Source organism: Ruditapes philippinarum, unplaced genomic scaffold, assembly GCF_026571515.1.
Source record: "Ruditapes philippinarum isolate M1 unplaced genomic scaffold, ASM2657151v2 ctg2012_1_1_1_1, whole genome shotgun sequence".
Lineage (NCBI taxonomy): Eukaryota > Metazoa > Mollusca > Bivalvia > Venerida > Veneridae > Ruditapes > Ruditapes philippinarum.
In genome coordinates, this window is record NW_026864155.1 from 81,725 (window position 1) to 98,929 (window position 17,205).

Sequence of the window (17,205 nt, forward strand, 5' to 3'; positions counted from 1 at the left end):
ACTGAATAAAGAGAAATGTGCAATGAAGCAACAGCGCACATTAAACATGCATTTTAATAAAGAGGAAACTATCAGAGGTAATGATATTTAAGTCTCTGGTGCAATAAAACATGTATACGCATTTACAATGTTAATTTTGTTAAATAAACAGCAATGTGCATTGAAGCAGGAATATACAAGCAGTTTGAAATATTCACATTTCAGTATGAAAATCAATCAATAAGAATGCAATCTACAAATATAGATTAGTAACATTCAGCTATAAGCATGTCATCAAGATACATATACTTTTGGCTGGTATTCACGACCAAACATTTACACAAAGAATGTCCTTTTTGCATAAACTTCTCCATTGATGACATAGCCGTACAGATTTATGTGCCGAAGAGCAAAGGTGTTACATGTCGGTATACCAGGATATTATACTACTAAAGCTCAAGAAATATTATCTGAACGACGCCCTGAGCCAAGATTTAGGCATGTCTCCGTCTATTTTATAAAAATGCGCCATAATATACTGACATTTGTGAAACTACAGTTCATATTTGAAGCTATTCCATTACTCTGGCCTGTTGCGCAACATTGTAGTTACCAATAAACGTGTCACCTTTAGAATATGCTGCTTTTGAATCAATTCTCAATGTAAACGATTAAAAATACGGAACTTACTTAAACAGGAATCAAAACAACAATAACGCAGATAACAGTTCACGAAGAAACAACTACAGACAAACATAAAAAAAATATTTCTGCAATTGATAGATTATCACTAAGATCTTTTATTTTAATAGCAAAGCAAATGATTTAAACACAAACACTTGCATATTTTGCTTTTTATTTACAAATAAGTTGCTTGAAATGCACTAAGCTGATAATTGGAATGAGACAGAAAAAGATCATATAGGGATCTATCCAATAAACAAAGCTTAAAACATCATCATCGCATATTATTAACATTAATTACATGTTAATCAACATTGGATATACGACGATTAAAAACATTGGTGTTGGATAAACCATAGCGGACATATATAAAAATAACGATTAAAGACTATTAAAATCTTTAAATGCATATTTTACAATTTATAAAAATATATCTTTCTCATTTATCTTAACTCATTTAGCAAGTTTATAAAGTATGTTGTGAGTTATATTTCCATAAGTTATACATTCAACCAAGATATATTTAATGGGCATACATATTTTAAGCACATAAAATAGAACTTTAATTTATCCAATTACTATTGCAGGTTACAGAAAAGGGAAAGAATTGATCAACCCACAAATATTTCCAACTTGACCACAGTCTCTGGACAAAATGATCATGAAACTTTAGAACATCAGCAAGGTGACAAACACGAGTATAGCTCTGGTAGACAGGTTGATAAGGATCGTGTTGCAATGAATACATATGTCAATGATATTGTTTATAGGGAGGATAAATAGATATATTTGAAGAGTTACATGCATGAACTAATAAAAGCAAAGTTTAATAAAATTTAATGTATTTTTTATTAATTAAATAAATTTGAAGTGCAACCTACATAAAATAATAATAACAAAGTTTAATAAATATATATTTTTATTGAATAAACCTTTTGAAAATGGTTAGTCGAGCACAATATTTTTTTTATTAAATTTTAGTTAAAAGGCCGATTATGTCTCAAATATGATTTTATCTTAAATTTTCAAAAACATATTGTTTTTTGTTGTATTTTTTATCTAAAAAATGTTCATTGGCCAATTAACTGTACAATATGTTTCTCCTGTTGAGAAACTAGTACAGTTACAGTGGAATGTAAGTTGTTTAAATGACAAATAGCTTTATAATTAGAGCTACTTTTCTCAGGTAACAAGCATCTAAAATACTTTAAACCGTATTGTAAACGATATACCAGACGTGTTAGCCCTTTCTGAATAAGTAAATATTTAATCGTTGCTGAGGCATAATGTGTCTTTATAGCTTACTCTGCCAGTAACATTACACATTCATTTATCTTAATCATTTAAAACGTGTATATTCAATAAAAATTTCTTTCGAGAATTCTGTAAAATTTAAAATTGGAAACAAAACTCAGTCAAACCAATAAATATATACCCTACACACAGATATGTGTATACATCATGAAATGACCGCCTCCTTGTTTGATTTGAGTTTTTTTAAAGCATTAAAAGAAAACAACTCAATCCCCGTACAAAATGACCATGTGTCATGTACCAGCATTTTAACTTGTTTTATTATGCTGGTTGCCATGACCCCCAAACATGCTGTAAATCCATCCCCAGATGTGATCAAAACAAACAACGTAAAGGAAGAGGGTCCAAATACAATGGTATTTGGAAACAGTAAAAATTATATATTAAAGAACAAATCGCCAATGCAAAAAAGACCATGCCACGCAGAAATCTACTCAAGAAACCTCTCGGACATTTGGCGTGGGTTAAGGCTTCGGGCTGTATACTGATGTAGAGAAAACCCTTCAAACTAATTAACAGACGAATCCACAATGGGATCCGAGAAATGATATTTAAACGGTTGACTCGGGAAAAGTGCGTGTCTTTTTTTAAATGTTTTTAATGTATACAAAAATAATAAAAATAACTCAAGTTTGATAACAAAGGCTTCATTATGTCATGTAACACGCTTCATCAATGATTCTTTTCATCTGTGATAAAAATAAGCAACAACAACTAATAGATACAAGAAATGATAATATCATTTATATTCTTATGACTAAAACGCATATGCCTAAAATGGATTTATTTCCATTTGTCAAAATGTTTATTTTTTATGTCATTTATTACCATTATTGATACCATAAATAAAGGATATTTCTTTTTTTCTTTTTCTTTTATTCTTGTTTTTTCTTAATATGATTCATAACTCACTAAGAAGTGTGAAAATTGTTAATTAATATTTCCACGATCGCATAATTACGAGACATTAAAACCCGAACAAATGTCTTTAAAACTATACCTATAGACTGGTTTAATGGCGAGTTAATCGCACGTAATGTATTGAGTGATAAATTATAAGTGTTTTCATTAGTTAGCCTAAAACATAATTTTATATGTTTTTACATCATTTGGCTTCAAGAATTCTAAATGAAATCATGGCATTTCAGGCTTTATTTCTCATTTTGTCTTTATGCCGTGCTAGGCAACCTTATTGGTACAAGTTAAAAAAATTGACCTATGAAAGTCTACATTTCCTTTGGTAACCTACTTAAATTTGAATCTCGTCGTGTAACCTAATAAAAAGTGACCCTTATCGTGTTCCCTAATCAAAAAGTGTACATTAATTTCAGAGATAATAAAATGTTTAATTGTTCTCTAACTTATCTAACATTAGAATAAAAACCCAAATAACAACAATAACGTTACAACTCTTTTTATAATATTATATTTTTGTTGAAGTAAATAAAATCTTTGTGCATGGTACTTTATAATGAATATTGCATATCGTTATTTATTCGCCGGACAAAATTAATCACATAACATTGATTACATCCTGTTTTCGAACAAGTTTTACTATAGTAAAGATTGGTGACCTGAATGTGCTCTTAATGTAAACTCGTACAAATGAAACCATGAAAGTGCTTGTCAAGTTTAGCTTATGATACATAGACAGATAGCAGGTTTGAGATAACTGTTATCGTTTAAACTATTTTAACTTCCTCATCTTTTAACAACGTGTCTCGTGTTTCATTTTACAATGTAAATTTTGGATAATCATGAAGGATTTTATTTTCTCGGTATTAATCGTTTTAATAAAAGCTTTGGTTTCCTTTACAGAAGGTAATTAAATTTTATATTAAAAAAGTTTATTCTCCTTGAATTGTTAATTAATAGTTCATCTATAAGGATGGATGACAAATTGACCTTATTAAATATTTTGATATCTCGTGTACGCGTATGACATACAATTGCACGGTTGTGAGTTAAAGTGTCTATAAAACAATGCACTTAAGTGACTCTAGTTATAATAAGACATTATATTAAAATAACAAAGGTTTTAAATTTAAATTCTGACAACAAAATGTTAAATATAATTATAGGAGTTCGATTGATAATTAATATTTTAATTGTTTTAAATGTGTGTTTTAAATAAAAAGATATATAATTTAATGAAAATAAGATATAATGCAATTAAATCTAATTTTTTTTTAATTCACCACTCTGGTTAGCCATTTTAATGTCTGTATATCGTGTCAAGTGGGGTCGTATTTGTGTAATAATATCAAAAATAAATTTTCATTTTGCAAACTAAAATAAAACCCAGATGACGTATCCTCTGTTATTTTCTGCAACATGGAACTTTTGACTTGGCAAGAGGCAATGGAAAATTGTAAAAGTAAAGGTGGTTATATGCTTCCATTTGAGAATGGTTTAGGTCAAAATATAGAGAAACTCCATTTACAGAGTGTGATAGACATATGGACAGCGGATTATATAATAAAATCGGATGCCGGTAAGTGTTCTAAAAGCTATATGTTATTGTATGTTGTACATTTTCCTCAAAAATACTTTTGCTTGTTATTTTGTCAATCTTAGTACATTATCTGTCAAACCTTCTTTAGTTCCGGTTCAACATAAATTAAGGGTAAAAATTTTGAACCTTGTCATTTTTTTCCCCTACGTAACAGTTATTTAATGCAACTTTAAAAATTAACTTTTAAATTTTTTTTATTTTCATAAGTTATGTCACAATTTCTGTACTGGAAGAATAAATATCTCCCGAAACAAAAAACTTAAAATATAATGGATTTGTCGCAAATTCAGTATCATTTTGACTATGTATGTTGTAATTATGGTTGTTACCACACTTGTGAAATTTTATATATGTAAATGATTATGCTTATTAAACAATTTTCAAACATCGAAGAATATGTAAAATATATGCTGTAAATATTTGTCCATATTATATGTAATCATTAAAATTTTGCTTTCATTTTTATTGAAAAAAATTTGACTTAGACTTTATAGAAAATAAATTTTTATGATCAGGAAATGTAAATTCGGTAATATCTTTACAAATTATACCTTTTGGAACATACAATATTGATAAATCGTTATTAAAGCATTATATTAATGATATAAAACCTTAAAAAATGAGTTACATGATCTTTAAGTATCATGGTTTAAATGAAATGTGGATGAATAAGTTATTCTTTTTGTGGTCACTCATTAGTAAAAGATCTTATATTGGCCATGAATAATTAAGGCTTTAAATTGATTCTATTTGTCTTATCAACATGAACAAATTATTTTTTTGAAAAAGAAATGTAAAAGGCACGGCACCCGAATATATATGGGAGCATTTTTTCCCACGAGGGATATTCACAATACTATGTTTCGTAAAATGGAATCTTTCGCCGTCTAAGAGGTCAAATGTTTCACAAAAACCCTTTTTTATGTTGGTCGTAAACTATGGAACGGGTTACCATCTTCAATAGACAGCTTTTCGAATCCCCATATGTTTCAGATTACTATCAAATCCATCTTAAGCAAAGTTTTATAATCTGTTTAATTGATTCTTCAGTATCATGTGTGTATTTTAATGCATTCAACTTATCTTATATATTTTACCCTAAATTACTTGTTAAAATAGATCATTATAAATAGTTTTAATTAAGAACCTGTAATAATGTTATTTGCATATTTTTCAAACTCATCATTAATCATTAATGTATGAGTCTCTATATCTGTGAATTCAATAATAAGTTCTTATCCTGTTAATTTTAACACCTTTCTTGTTTCATAATGTATCTTATCAACTATTTCAAAAATATAGTGTTTAGATAGGGTGTTATGGCACGCGTCTTTAAATCAAACATTAAAGACTGTGATGTTTTTTATATCAACCAGATATCATCATACGGTTTTCGACTAGTATCTACTACAAAGGCAATCTAAATTATCTACCTTTATTTTGACTCGCATTCCAACAATTTAAATTTTTATTACACCTCAAAAATGTAACCAATAAACAACTCGAGTTCATAATGTCCTTTGGCCATTATGCACATCTTCGGGCCATTATCGCATATTGCCGAGCAGCTGATGATAAATAGAAAGGCAAGGCATGTATATGCATGATGCCGACATGATAGTCGTAACTAATACATGCATTTTGTAAAATTTAAAACAATGATGAATCCATAGTCGTTAACTAACATCCGCTTTCTTCATTCTATTACTCAACAATAACGATTGTTAAGCAGTAGCATGTAGATGTAGTAACCTTTGACATGAAACGGGCTATAACTGACAAAACAATTTAACCTTGAAATAGACCACATGATGCTTTTCTTATGTAATAAACAAATAGACTCATCTATTTGAAGGGGGAGCACTGTGTATTTACAGAAAACATAAAATAATTTAAACATGCAAAATTACATAAATAAGGTAGTTCAGATACAGTGTGTGATTAGTCATGACTTATTTGCCATTTTTTTTATATATAAACTTTGCTTCTTTTGTTAAATGAAAACAATTATACTGTTTTTGTCGTCTGCAACTATTAACTGTGTTTACCCTTAAACTGAAAGTAAAACATCCTGATATCAAAAAAGTGCTGTCCTTAGAACAATATGGCGCGCTTCATATACAATTTGAATGTTTTGATTTTAGGTGAGTTTTAATATTGTCACGTCGCAGTGTAGTTCTCAAATATAGTTACATTTAACTGTATGATAATAACTTTACCATCTGTGAAACAATTCTATGGATATCAAACTTTTGATTATGAAGTTTTCTAAATATCAAAGTACACGACAAGATCTTGATTTTTCTACCTACTCATAAGTAATTTTATATGTCTTTTTTCAATTTCAAAGGAAATGACGAATATTGTGGATTCAACTACCTGAATAGCACATTTTACGTAATCAGAGAACCGCTTTATGGAGATTGTAATGCTAACAGAAATTATTTTTGCAAAAGTGAAACAGGTATAAGTTATATTTTGTACATTAGATTACATCACCCAATCTGATAAGAATTAGCTCCTAAATTTCGGTACGCGTTAGGATCTAACTACCACCAATTTGTTGTGATCTTGTCCTTATCTTTCAAACAACTAACAAATTAAAATGGTTTCTTGTTGGGGAAAGTTTTAATAATTTAAAGTATTTCATTTTACTGTTTTCAAAATTGTATAAAAACAACAACAAAAAACGTTTGTATCGAGAATATAGTTGACACTCAATCAGTAGAAGGCCTTTGGAGACCGGTGACGGTCGAAAACCGGGTACCGAAGAAGGTCGATTAGAAGGTTACCCTCCTGTATCATCCAGACGTTCGAGATTTTCTTTCAAACGTCTTGTTGATACATTCTACAATAATGTTTTCATTCAAACATTTATTTTTTATTCTTTTAATTGCACTTGAATATTACCCATTTGAAACTACCATTATGTGCATGAAGTATAGATTTCATTACCAATTTATATAAAAGAAACTATACAACGTTGATAAACCAATCATGTACGGTTTACAGATCACTTGCTCCAACATGTACCGAAAAAAGGTTTACGTACTACTGCATTCCTTAAAAGTTAATCACATACCAATACGCTGCTTTTCATAATTTTGAAAGCAATCCGGTTTCTAATTATAACCGCTTAAACACCAATACTGATAATGTAATTTTCACGATTTCGAGAACATACATGGCGTTGTCGATATAGCCGGCAGGTAAACTGGCAAAACAATCTTACCCATGAAAAATGAGTCTATTTAAGCAGTTATTTGTTAAAATTTACTTTAATCATATACAATGACAATTAGACCTACATGTAAGGAATATGCAGATCTGAACATGAGTCAGATTGATTACACTAACATACTTTAAATTTGCAAAAATGCTTGGTATAAAATGTAAACATTAATTGTAAACTTTAAACTATGAAATTACAAGTTAAGGTAAAACAAGTCATTTATTTGGAATACTGTGATTTCTTGTAATGATAATATAACAAGTATAATTAGATTTTTTTGAAAAATATGTGTGTAGCATATTATCTTGCCTATGTTTGCTTATTATACTTTACAGGGATGTTGGAGGTTTATAACAGTACTCGAGAAAATAGCCACTGTAACTACAGCGTTCAAATAAATGACTTACACAGCATGAGATCAAGAATTAAACCAGGATACTATTGGAATACTTTCACATTGCATGGAAAAGGTAAAACTTGTTACCATGCTGAAAAATATGGCCAAAACACGGAAATACTGTTTGGAACATCTTAAAAATCTAAGTTAATCAAATGTTGTAAATGACACTTAAGTGGCGTTAAATTATATATACAAAATGTGCGAAAAAGATGAATCAGTGTAAGGCAAAGGAACATGTCTCCTGCCCTGTTTTTTTATATCTTTGATTAAGGTTAAATCGACAGTGGACAGCATACCAATGACTCAGACTCGATACTAAATTATTTTTTGTCTGTAAAAATTGTAGTATATTTAAAGATGTACTATGCTCATCTTGGAGTAAAACATTTTTATCGCAGAAATTTATTGAACCTAAAACAAAATTTTGAATATGTCAAATTGATAATTTGACATAAACATTAATGTAAGAACGACAAAGTGAATTACTTTAAACCTTGTTGTTATCCGCAGGTTCAAGCAATGGGAATAGGCCAATTAATAACATTTGTTTTGAAGGTTAGTGTAAATCATTACTTAAATATTTCGTATCATGGTTTAGTTTTAAGAGCAAAGATCTTTATCTTCATTTCATGGAAGTGGAAGATTGTATTCAATACTCTATTTGGGACACATTCATTTTGCAATGTTAATTAGGTGTTTTATGTTTTCAATGTTTTCATTTTTTATAAGAGCTAAAAGTAAATAAATTGGAAATATAAATAGTTAAACAATTCATCAGATATGTGAAAATAATATGGCGTCAAATGACGATCAATTAATTATTCATACGATGATCATTCTAATTCTGATAGCATATGGACATAGAAATAATTAAACATATTTCATGTATTATCACATCATAATATAATACATATCATCTTATCAATTAGACCAATGTGGCCAACGTATAATGTTCATTTTCTACCTTAAAATTTAATTGATATCAGTCACACAAACTGCTAAGCAATTGTTTAAAATGTGTCCGAACTTCATGGGTGACGAAACATGGGTTTACTTTTAGAAATAAAGTATGGTTGCATATTCCTCTCCTGTGATGGTGTAGCCGTACAAATTACAAGTCCGAACTACTAGGATGTTGTACTTTAAAAGCTTAAGAAATATTTTATGAATGAGACCCTGTGTCAGGATATAGGCATGTTTGTGTACCTTTTGATAATGCTCAATCACATACATCTTAGCTCGTGAAGCAATTTTTAAAGTCGCAGAGGGCTACGTCATGCAACACCCACAATGCGACTTTTTTTTTTCCTAATCTTTAAAAGTAAGTATCTGGTCGTCGATACAATTCCCGTCTGAGAACCTTATTCCGGCCATCACTCAGTGCGTCAAAGATCTATCTTAATCAACGTAACGTGACACATTTCACAAATGGGTACAGATATTAAAATTATGGGCATGTATTCCAAACCGAAGAAAAAATTAAAGGGATGTAATGTTCATTAGATTATTAGTTGAACGGTTTTGAGATATTCTACAAAACATCAATAGTATGTTGTTTTCTTTTTCAATACAAAAGGGCGAACGACTCAAATAACTGAACATACTAAAAGATTAATCAAAACAACGATCTCGCCGACGACAGTTAGCCAAGAATCAACCACAGACAAAAGTGATATATCAACCAAGCAAATAATCACAGCTTCAACTTCTGTCGAACATAAAACAAATGTGAAAAAAAATACATACACAAGAGCAAAATCAAAGTTCAGGTAACCTTTTTACGAAAAAACAAAAACAAAAGAAAAAACATATCGATAAAAGTATATTGTTTCCAAATTATTATTATTTTTTGTATTGTATTTTGTTATTACATAATTATATTTTCTCCGAAACATGAATGTTATGCATACATTTATTTATATGTGAGTTATATAATAAAATATTTCAGATGTATGGATTAATGTTGTCGTACCGCTTGGAGTAGTGCTGCTACTGACATTTGGAATTACATTAGTTATTTACAGGAAAAAGTACAAATTGTCTGCATATTGTCTATAATAAACTAACATGAACAAAATCATATTGCGTGTCATACCCATGCCAAACATTTGAATGTTATATTGTTGTATATGTGTGCTATTCAATTCTTTGTATTTTATATAAGTAAAGTATTACACATACATGTAATAATTTTTAATATGTATTTAGATGAGTACACATATATTTTTTTCAGTTATGTGATTGTCCAATTTTTTTGGTATCATTTTATATCACGCTGACGACATCATACATTTCTCTTCTCAGAAGATGATTTAACGTCACATGTACCTAATTGAAGCCTATATTCATCCATCCAGGAAATATATTTTAAAAGGAATAAACGAATTCGTTGTAACTATTAAATGTGTGTAGTCTTGCAAATAAAATAATGATAATAGAAAAATGCACTTCAAATGAATGTACTTAAGTATCAATGTTATTAGAGAAATTTTCTAAGTAAATAATTGAACAGACAGGCATAAATGTAGTTTTTCCCATTGTCACACATCGTGTAGCTACAGATTTAACCTTATAAAAACCCTTGATAGATCCCTACTATGAACTGCTATTTTGTTAGCAAATGATTTAACCACAAACATTCACATGCCTACTTTTTAACAAATAACTTGTGATGAAATTCTTATTGCAATAAGAGAGAAATAATGAGACATTTTACTGCATATCGACACAAACTCACGGCCTGATTATAAGTCAACCGTGGGTATCCGACGGTGTTGGATTTACTAAAGGGGGCACAAATAAAAACAATTTCTGTAACATCTAGAGTATAAATTATCTTTCTCACTTACCTTTAATTACGTAGCAAGTTAATAAAGTGTGTTGTGAGTTATACATTCAACCAAGAGATGGTGTATGGCCACACGTATTTTAAGCACATTGAAATATAACTTTTATCCAATTGTTATCACAGGTTACAGAAAAGAGAAACAAGTGATCAACCCACAAATATTTCCAACTTGACCACAATCTCTGGACAAAGTGATTATGAAACTCTAGAACATCAACAAGGTGACGAACACGAGTATAGCTCTGCAAGGCAGGTTGATAAGGATCGTGTTGCAATGAATACATATGTCAATGACGTTGTTTATAGGGAGGATTAATATATATATTAGAATATTAACATTACAGAAAAGTTAATAAATATATCATTTATTTGATAAACATTGCATAATGGTTTGTAGATCATATTGTTTTATTTTACAAGAATATTACAACATTTTAGTTAAAGGACCCATTATGTCTCAGAAAAAATCTTGTTTCAAATTCTCAAAAGCTAATTGTTTTTGGTGTACTATTTTATCTAAAAATGTTAATTGGCCAATTATCTGAACAACATGTTCCTTCTTTTGAGTTTAAGCAACTAGTACAGTTAAAGTTGAATGTAAGTCAAAATACTACTTTGTTTACATGACAAATAACTTTATAATTAGAGCTAGTTTTTCTCAGGTAACAAGCATCTAAAATACTCTTAAACCGTATTGTAAACGATATACCAGACGCATTAGCCCTTTCTGAATCAGTAAATATTTAATCGTTGCTGAGGCATTATGTGTCTTTAATAGCTTGCTCTGCCAGTAACATTACATATTTATTTATATTAATCATTTAAAACGTTCAATAAACGTGTATATTCAATAATTTTTTTTCGAGAATTCTGCAAAATTTAAAAATAAAAACAAAAAACTCAGTAACACTAATAAACATATACCTTACACAGATATGTGTATACAAAATGCAATGACAGCCTCCTTGTTTGATATGTGCTTAATGTTATTTTAAGCATTGAAAGAAAACAACTTAATTCCCGTATAAAATGAAAAGGTGTCATGTACCGGCAATTTAACTTAATATTTGATTTTGCTCGTTGCCAAGACCAATAAGTATGATACAATCCATCCACAGATGTGATCAATTCAAAATAAAGCGTTCCCATTTCTTTGGGAACGAAAAAGTATCCACTGAGAACAGATCGCAAGTCCAAAAAAACAACGAAAAAAAAACCAACAAAAAACAATAACATCAAAATAATAGAAAGAATAAATAAAAAACGAACATGACACTTGGAAATCTTCCGGACATTTTGCTTGGGTTAGGGTTTGAGCCTTATATTGCTGAAAAGAAGAACCTCCAAGATAATGGAAAATGAATCCGTAACGAAATCAGACAAATTGTGTTAAAACGATTTGTTAGAGAAAACGGTGTTGTTTTTTGTTCTACGAAATTTAATACAGTTTAAAAACACAAGGAATATATCGCCGGTCGAGAAAAGACCAAGCCATGCGAAATTCTCCGAGACATTTTGGGCTTTAAGCTTTATATTGCTATTTATAAAGAAGACCCCACAAACTAATGACAGAACGATTCCGTAATGGAATCAGACAAATAGTGTTTTAATGGTTGGCTTGAGAAAATGGTGTTTTTTAATAGAATTGATACACTTTATAAACAGGAGATCACATCGCCGGTTCAATGGTGTTTTAACAATTTGCTTGAGAATATGGTGCGTTTTGTTATGAAAATATGTACACTATATATAAAGAAAGAGCAAATCGCTGGTCAAGAAATTTCCCGAACTTTTGTTTGGGTTAAGGCTCGGGCCGTATACTGCTGTAAAGAAAACCCTTCAAACTAATCGAGAGACGAATGAGAAATGGTATTTTAACGGTTAGCTCGGGAAATCTGTGTTTTGTTTTTTCGAAAATCTTTTAATGTATACAATAAAATTAACGATTACTAAAGTTTGATAATAAGGGCTATGTCATGTAACACGCTTTATCAATAATTCTTTTCATCTCTGTGATAAAAATAAGCAACAACAACTAACAGATATAAGAAATGCTAATATCATTTGTATTCTTATGGCTTTTAAAACTCATATGCCTAAAAATGGTAACATTTCCTTGTGCCAAAAACTTTTAAAATAGAGAGAAATAAGAATCTCTAAAGAAAACCCAACACGGCAAAATTGAAAATGTTGCAGGGTCGGTTTGATTGAGCCTGTTTATGGACGGTACTGTAAAGTGCAAATTACCGTCCACGCCCCCTAGCACCGGCTTCAGCAGTATTCAAAATTTACACATGAACTGTTAAAATTTAGAATTTTGAAACATGCGCAGTTGTGTTCACATGGCGGTTGTCATGGAACCTTCAACGTAAGTGCCATTCCATGAAAAGCGGCATATGGTCCCGAAGTAAAAAAAAGCGTGTGCCCTAAACGAGAAAACAATGGGTGGAACTAAATAAAATGGAATTTAGAAAGGGGATCTGAGGTTATGAAGCCTGAATATCACAGATATGACGTCAAAAGACAAATTTAAAAAGCAGGCAACATATCCTAAGGGTGATTCAACAGTATCAATTGAGGAATACTGGAACCACCCAACAAGAAAGTTGCCGAATAGAAAAAAACTTAAATACCACAAGCACAACAGTAATGCCGTGCTTTTAAGTGTGTCCTTTTACGGTTTCCAAAATGTTTCTCATAGCCCAAATACATTAATCATCCGTTGCCTTCCGGCAGTAAATACTGTTACAGTATAAGAGTGATTAAACATTTGTACGGAAGTCCAAAAACCACAATGTTTATATTTTGCTGACTTTGTCAGTACTTATCTAATTTTATTCGTTATTTACTTAAGGTTATACTCATATAAAATGTTCCCAATACATGTGTATCTTTTGAGAATTCTGCTCTTTATTCATAAAAAGGGAGACAATACTGCAATCAACCATTGTATTATATTGCAAGATTGTTATCCCCAACGTATTTGTGCATCTCAGGACGACGTGCATTATATTGAAACCATTAGGTTTTGATGTATTGAGGTCATTTATTTCGCCGTGTCAGTGTAGTAAGCTGTGACAAAAGTCATGCTTAATCTATGTTTATCTTGCTAGGTTCCCACAAGCGCATGCGATACAGAATTTCAAATGTTTTTAAAAGATAAGTAAAACAAGGTGATGGTTCGTACATATGATTTGATATAACTTTGACGTAACTATGTACACTTTTGAATATTCTTTAAAACAAAGCGTCGTATGAAAAATTATAACAGAAAGAAAAAAAGTATGTTTTTATGTCAAGTGTTTCAGTAAGTTGCTCTTTCAATAACAGATTTTAACATTATATTCATTGAAATTGTATAACGGTAGATATAATTTCAAGAACAAATTGAATAAATGAGTTTACTTAATCAGATATTTGTTCATGACAATAATACTTTATCTTTCTAATATTTAAGTACTTCCTTTCTTGGTATCATTTTCAAATAAACATCTTAATCATTATAAATTTAGATGTATATGCTTGATAATGTAACCAATGTTATATTTAACGGAAAGGAGAATGTTGATTTCACAAGCGCACAGTGAAAAGTACAATAAATGTCATAAATAGAGGATATTTGTTTTGAGTGAATATGATGCATATCTCACTGAGAAGTCAGATATTTGCAAATTAATACTTCCACGAGTGAAAGAAAATATCTAAAGATTTATTTCATATTAATTACGAAAACTTAAAACCCAAACAAATGTCTTTATATACTATACCTTATAACTTAAAACAATATTTTATAGAACATAGTAGATTGAGTGATATGAATATTATTACACTGATAAAACAAAGGATTTTAATTAGTTAGCCAAAAACATAAGTTTATATGTCTTAACATCATTTGGGTTAAACAATTCTAAATGAAATAATGGCATTTCAGGCTTTATTACACAATTTGACTGGGCAACCTTAGTGGTACAAGTTTAAATTTTGACCTATGAAAGTCTTCATTTCCTTTGGTAACCTAATTAAATTTGAATCTCGCCGTGTAAACTAATTAAAAGTAACCCTTATCGTGTTCCCTAATTAAAAGTGTACATTAATTTCAGAGATAATAAAATGTTAAAATGTTCTCTAACTTATTTTAACATTGAAAAAAAATAACAACAATAATGCTTCAACTATTTTTACATTATGTATTTTTGTTGAAGTAAATAAAATCTTTGTGCATGGTACTTTATCATGAATATTAAATATCGTTATTTATTCGCCGGGCAAAATTAATCACATAACATTGATAACATCCTGTTATCGAAAACGTTTTACTATAGTAAAGATTGGTGACCGGAATGTGCTCTTAATGTAAAGTCGTACAAATGAAACAATGAAAGTACTTGTCAAGTTTAGCTTATGATACTTAGACAGATAGCAGCTTTGAGATTAAACTATTTTAACTTCCTCATCTTTTAACAACGTGTCTCGTGTTCATTTTACAATATAAATTTTGGATAATCATGAAGGATTCTGTTTTATTGGTATTTATCGTTTTGATGAAAGCTTTGGTTACCTTTACAGAAGGTAAATAAAATTTATTTGATATTTAAGAAGTTTATTCGCCTTGAATTGTTAATTAAATGTTTATTTACAAGGATTTTGTATAATGGTCGACAACTTTAGCCAATTCAATATTTTGATATTCCTGTACGCTTCGTCAATTACAATTTGTGAGACACAGGAATCTATAAAACAATGAAGTTAAGTGACTATTGTTTTAATAAGACCTAAGAAAGAAAAAGTAAAGTTGTGCATTCAAAATTCAGAAGACAAAATGTTATAGATATATGATTGATAGATAATTGACATTATTGTTTAAATTATATATTTGAAACAAAAATATTTCTTTCAATAATGCAATTAAATCTATTTTTTTAAATTTACCAAATTACCACCTTGGTTAGCCATTTCATTGACTGTATATCATTTAAATAAATGTGTTTATCTGCAATATTCTGAAATATATGTTTTCATTTTGCAAACTGAAAAATAACCCAGATGATGCATCCTCTGTTATATCCTGCAACACGGAACTTTTGACTTGGCAAGAGGCAGTTGAAAATTGTACAAACAAAGGTGGTTATATGCTTCCATTTGAGACTGGTTTAGGACAAAATATAGACGCACTCCATTTACAGAGTGAGATAGACATATGGACAGCCGATTATATAATAAAATCGGATACCGGTAAGTGTTCTAGAAAGTATTTGTTATTGTATGTTGTACATTTTCTTCAAAAATAGTTTTGGTAGTGATTTTGTCAATCTTAGTACAATATCTGTAATTTCTTATTTAGTTCCTGTTCGTTAGAAATTAAGGTTAACAATTTTGATCAAAGTCATTTTACTACATAACAGCTTTTTTATGCTTCTTTTAAAATTAACTTTTAATTTTATTTATTTAACTTTTAATTTCATTTTTTTTTTTATTATTAAGGTCACAATTTCTGGATTGGAAGCATTACTATCAAAACCATTTTAAGAAAAGGTTTATAATCTGCTTAATTTATAATTCAGTATCATGTGTATATTGTAATGCATTCCACTTATCTTACATATTTTAACCAAAAATGCTAGTCAGAATAAATAAGTTTAAAAGATAGTTTTAATTAAGAACCTGTGATAATATTATTTGCATATTAATGTATCTGTCTCTATATCTGTGAATTCAATAATAAGTTCGAATCCTGTTAATTTTAACACCTTTCTTGTTCCATAATGTATCTTATCAACTATTTAAAAAATAGTGTTCAGATAAGGTGTTATGACACGCATCCTTAAATCAAATATTATAGACTGTGATGTTTGTTATATCAACAAGATATCATCATACGGTTTTCGACTAGTATCTACAAAGGCAATCTAAATTATCTACCTTTATTTTGAGTCGCATTCCAACAATTTGAAACTCTTTTTCACACCTTAATAATGTAACCAATAAACAACTAGCATTCTCAACATGTAATTTCCCCGATCTGAACTAGTGGGACAAAGATAGTCTCAATTCCATTTCCCCGAGTAAAGTTGATTCACATAAAAGCATAAATCTCTGACCCAATGTTCATTTTTAGTTTCAAATATCCGAATTAAATACTATGACACTAGAAGTAACACAGTTCTGTAAAATAAACATGTCATTTGCATAGTTGAATGCAATATTGATTCTATTAAACGCTTACACATATGTTA

General features: G+C 29.6%; 1 protein-coding gene across 4 annotated transcripts in view; it reads left to right on the forward strand.

Annotated features, from left to right (window-relative positions):
* LOC132724599 (uncharacterized) overlaps window positions 1-17,205 on the forward strand; it is a 54,854-nt gene that overhangs the window by 17,383 nt on the left and 20,266 nt on the right. The window contains exons 2-3 of one of the 4 annotated variants that reach the window (XM_060709477.1): window positions 4,283-4,471; window positions 6,843-6,956. In XM_060709477.1, coding sequence (XP_060565460.1) covers window positions 4,283-4,471; window positions 6,843-6,956 — 303 coding nt within the window. Of the gene's footprint in view, window positions 1-4,282; window positions 4,472-6,842; window positions 6,957-15,143; window positions 15,542-16,015; window positions 16,205-17,205 lie in introns of those variants that run through there. The other 3 variants (XM_060709479.1, XM_060709476.1, XM_060709480.1) reach the window with 3 other exon arrangements.